Source organism: Morchella importuna, assembly GCF_003444635.1.
Source record: "Morchella importuna strain M04M26 chromosome Unknown Morimp01GS101, whole genome shotgun sequence".
NCBI lineage: Eukaryota > Fungi > Ascomycota > Pezizomycetes > Pezizales > Morchellaceae > Morchella > Morchella importuna.
The window spans coordinates 4610-9298 of record NW_025763497.1 but is presented as its reverse complement, the minus strand read 5'-3'; the positions used below and the strand labels follow the sequence as shown (position 1 = coordinate 9298).

Genomic DNA, 4689 nt, shown 5'->3' with positions numbered 1-4689 from the left:
ATACACCCACTTGAGATCGGTTGTCATCTCCCTTGTTATATAAAACTCTATTACCCCTCTTTGTCTATCTTTCCCTTCTTCCCTATACAGCATCTTCTCTATTTTTCTGGGTTAGAACTTTGAGGGATTTATTTCACTTCAATACATACATTACCTAAAATCCACGTTACGTCTGCTACCCTAAAGGACTATGCCTATCATCATCGATCTCCACTAGGTACTCTCTACCTTCAGCATACGACTTGTTACACACATTACCTCCGGTGTCCCCTCTTCGATTGTAATGACACTTGTTGTCTCCGCTATCATCCTCATACTCGTACGAGTCATCCTTCATACATTTTCGTGCACCGCTGCCTTTATCCTGGTACGAGCCCTCTCGATAACTCTCAAACACTATATCTATACCTAGCCCAAGGTTCATTGCATTGGCATGGGGAGGGTAAAGAGTACATAGAGAACAAATAGTCATTGGGGACAGCAGACGTAAGATGGTTCTAGATAGAGTTTGAATTGAAGCGAAGTAAATTCCCCAAAGTAATCCCCCAGAATGTAAGACAAGATGTCGTGTAGAGAGGAAAGGAAAATTAAGACAAAGAAAATTAAAAGACTCTTATATTACAAGGAACTGACAACCGATAACTAATAACATAAAACCCCCCTCAGAATTCGATGAGGACTATTTCCTTTTCGCATAATGGATACGTTCCCTAGTTTTAGGATTAGGCCCACGTATGGTTTGTAAAAGTTGAGTATAAGAGCATCAAATTTAATCAAAATGGTTCAATAGTGACAAGCTAGATCACACTCGACATATGAGGACTAGTTCTAGATTGTTTAAACAGACGAATCTACTTTCATCACAGCAGGCTTTGGCCAGCTATTTTTGGTTACTCGTATACCAAAAGAAAAATATAACTCTGACTGTATAGACACAACATGGGAGTCAGGTAGGAACCGCACGATGATATGGGGTGCTTTCTTTCGAGAGATAAAGACAGAGCTAGTTTTCACTCATGCTGGCATCACCATCAATTTCAAAAATTTACAGAAATTACATACTACACCCATTTTACACCTTCCTGACATCAAACCTTCAAAAAATATGGTTAGACACAGATAATAGAGGACAATGCACCCGTGCATAAATGAATTGCTATTGCTGGCAGAGAAATCAATCAGATAGAGAGAGTTGAATAGCCTCCTCAATCACCTGATCTCAATCTCATCGAAGCTCTCCGAGCAGATATAGAAACTGAATTGGGGGAAACTATAGGGCTAATACAAGTTATAGAGGTTTTAAAGATTATAATCAGGAATACTTGGGATAATATTATTGTAGATAGACTAGATAGACTTATAAGGAGCATGCCCAGAAAACTAGAAGCAGTCATTGCTGCTGGCGGGCAGGCTACTAGGTATTACATAGACAATTGAAGGTGTTCGTGGGCGGGAACACCTGTTCATGAACATGAACACCTACCCGTGAACAGGTGTGGCTGCGATCTCAGGTAGGTGTCTCCGAATTTCTTTCCTCCAGATAAATTTCTAGCTCGGCATCGATCTGCGTCGCTCGGCGTCAACTATCATTAGCCCGCCACTCGCTGCGCCTCACGACATCAACCAATAGTGCAAAGCGTCTCGGTATTTAACGTGCACGCCCAGTACAGTAGGGAGTAGTCAACCACAACATATCACTCGCTATTGAAGGGTTTCCCTGGACCTCAGCCAACGAACGAAACCCCCAAGCCATACGCAAATAACTCATCCGGCATTTGCTATGGTTAGGGTTTAGTTGGTGTTAATCCCTGGTAATAGAGCGTATTTACTAAGTGTCGTTTTCGACAATTGACACTTCGAAATTGACGCAAAATTGACATTTCCCCTCCCTAGGGATATTAAATGCGCAAGCCGCAACAACAGGATGATTACTACCGTGGTGTCCTCTAAGTGTATTTGGTGTCCTTTTGAGGTATTTCACAGCCTGGCAAACGACCCACCCAAAATTGACACCTCTGGATGCCACTTTGGAGAGTGGCGAAGTGTCAATTGCCAGAATTGACGGTTAGTAAATACAGGACATTTCCCCTAACCCTTGAAATTCAGGCCACCCGCCAAAGTGAAGATTACCCTACCTTTCCGCGTCCCGGAAGCGCCATCATCTTTACATCCCCCGACAAGGATCAAACAGACCGAACCCGAACCCGAAACTAAGGTAATTCTTTCTTTAGTGGGTACCTTTATATTTCAAAAGGTAATGCTAACTTGTTTTTATATTTTCATACTCGGGATAGACGTTATTGCTTTCTATGGCCGATAGCAGAAGAAAAATCGCGAAAGACGGCTGGGGTAGTCGCGCCAATTTCCAGGCTTCTTATGGCTTAGGCATGACGCGTGAGGATCTTGCGGAAGGAAATGAGATCTTGGATGCAATGCGGAGGGCCGACACGGGTAATTCGGGGGAGAATGATGTTCATAAAGGTAAGTAAGGCATAGCGACGGGTACCACTGTTGACTTAGCCTGGGAGAGTTTGTTAATTGAGTTTTGCTTATAGACCCTGAAAGTGAATGGGTTAAGAGGAACAGGGAAAGGTATGAAGCTGGAGGGCGCAGTGAGTTGAAAGAGGCTGCTGCTGCGCAGTGGGCGGAGCAGTATAACTTTACGCCAAGTAGTGATCCGGAGATGGATATGATCATTGCGATGGGGTTGAGGGATATGGAAGATGATCCTGAATTTAGCCATATGTTTGAATCGGGGGGCGGTATTTCGAGTAACCTGGGAGGACCGGCTGGGGATGTTGGGGCGACGAAGTCGAAGCGGCAACTGAAGAGGGAGAGGCAGCGAGAGCGTGCGAGGAAGGATAATCAGGAGATCAACCTCGCCCCCGGATCCTCCTTACCGCCGTCACTCGCCACGACATACCCGTTGTCCGCCAAGGACCCTGGAGGGGGGAGCCGCCAGCCGGCCAAGAAGAACTTGAACGAAGGCAAGAGGGCGGTCCACAAATCCGTAGATACACTTAGGGAAATCTCCCTACTCGCACCGGGTGTCGCACGAGACAAACTCCTCGACTGGGGCAACGCTGGCATCGGTATCGCCAACAAAGTCCGAGGAGAACTCGAGGAACAAGGCTTGACCGACGAAAGCCGCCTCGATTGGTCCGGATTCATTGAGGTCACTAGGGGGGGCCTGGAAATCGTCGAAGGTCTACTAGCGCTCCCCGAACTCGCTGGGGTAAACTCCCGCAAGCTCCTGGCCACCATCACCGACCGTCTCCGGGGCGCCAAACCCGTCAAATCTTGGCCCGCCTGGTTGCCGGACGACTTTACCGAGGAGAAGTTCCTCAAGCTCTCGAAACACGTCTGCCCCGCTCCCTTCGTCTCTGCTGGTCCTAGGACTCCCACGTCCAAGGACCTCCCGTCACCTGTCACCCGCCTCGGACAAGGAGCAGGTACCGTCCGTGGCCCACAAGGGGCAAGACTATCCGGTTCTTGCGCATGCGGCAGGGTCCACTCGAAGGACCCCGAAGAAAACGCCCGCTTCTCCCAGGCTTGTGCAAAGATTCTTAGGGTTATGGCTGGATCACGTGATGCGTCACGCACCTTGATAGACTGTGAACTTCTGGGGGTTACCACCGTCCAGAAGTGCCAGGAAATCCTATGTTACTGTCGTCGACCGCTGCGCCTCGGTAAAGATTCGCCACCACCGGCTACCTACCGTACCATCCGTGCACCATCCAACTACCGTGCCGTCTCTCCACCATCCTCACTCTCACCTCGCGCTGGATCGCCTGTCCAAGACCCCCGTGACGGCGTCCCGGACCACATTACCCCGACGCCTGAAACACAAGCCGTCTTACGACAGTTTTTGATTGAAAAGGGTTTCACGGTACTACCGGTCCCCACCAAAAGGATCTGCAATCGGTGCAACACCACGTGCGCACCCCACGCCATGGCAGTACACACAGGGTATGAGCATCTTTCGGCTTGCGGTGCATGGTTTCAGGACCCCAACGCGCAGAATTGAGCTAAGTATTTGTGGGGGCCGGCGTTAATCGAGGCCCATTACCTTACGTCTCACGTTTAGTGTTTACGTTTATATACTTACATAGTTTTAGTCTCCGTCGCTTTCGGGTGAGTGGTAATGAACGTGTGTCGTGTTGGGTTGCGTTGGGACCTTTAGAGCAGGCCTATTGGCAAATCAGAAGGCCTGTCCGAGGTTGACACTTTGAGGAGAGCCCGCTGAGTTGGGTTGGGTTGGGTCGATATTCTGTACAATAGGCTAGCAGCAGCGAGAGAACTTTGAAATCTGAACAACCTTAACGATGACACAATCCTCGGAGAATGTAAACCTTCTGTGTCCCCTTCATGCTCCGGAGGTTGCGCAGAGGTCCCTTGACTTGATATGTCCGACGGCTCGTTCTAGTTGGGCCTCGCGCGGGTCTTTTGTGGACCCATAGAGCGGTTTGGACCGCGATTTAGATGTGGATTCGGATTTGATTCGGATTTTGAGTCACATCACCGCTCAAAACTGGTCCCGATGATATACCTTGTGAATAATGAGAACCATCGCCATGGCGACCAACGGCCTCGCTGACAGGAGGCAGCGGTAGCGAGCAGCAGCAGCGGTGAACAGCAGAGAGCGGACATATCCTCAAAGATTTATAGGTAGTTATTGGTAGGGGGTTG

General features: G+C 48.7%; 1 protein-coding gene across 1 annotated transcript; it reads left to right on the top strand.

The window, feature by feature from the left end:
* Positions 1 to 1924: 1924 nt before the first annotated feature.
* LAJ45_11761 (uncharacterized protein) lies at positions 1925 to 4224 on the top strand (the record flags this gene model as incomplete). Its single annotated transcript, XM_046121236.1, has 5 exons — positions 1925 to 1950; positions 2107 to 2215; positions 2295 to 2481; positions 2556 to 3969; positions 4119 to 4224. The coding sequence occupies 5 exons, from the start codon at positions 1925 to 1927 to the stop codon at positions 4222 to 4224; spliced, it is 1842 nt and encodes a 613-aa protein (XP_045965568.1).
* Between the last annotated feature and the right edge of the window lie 465 nt (positions 4225 to 4689).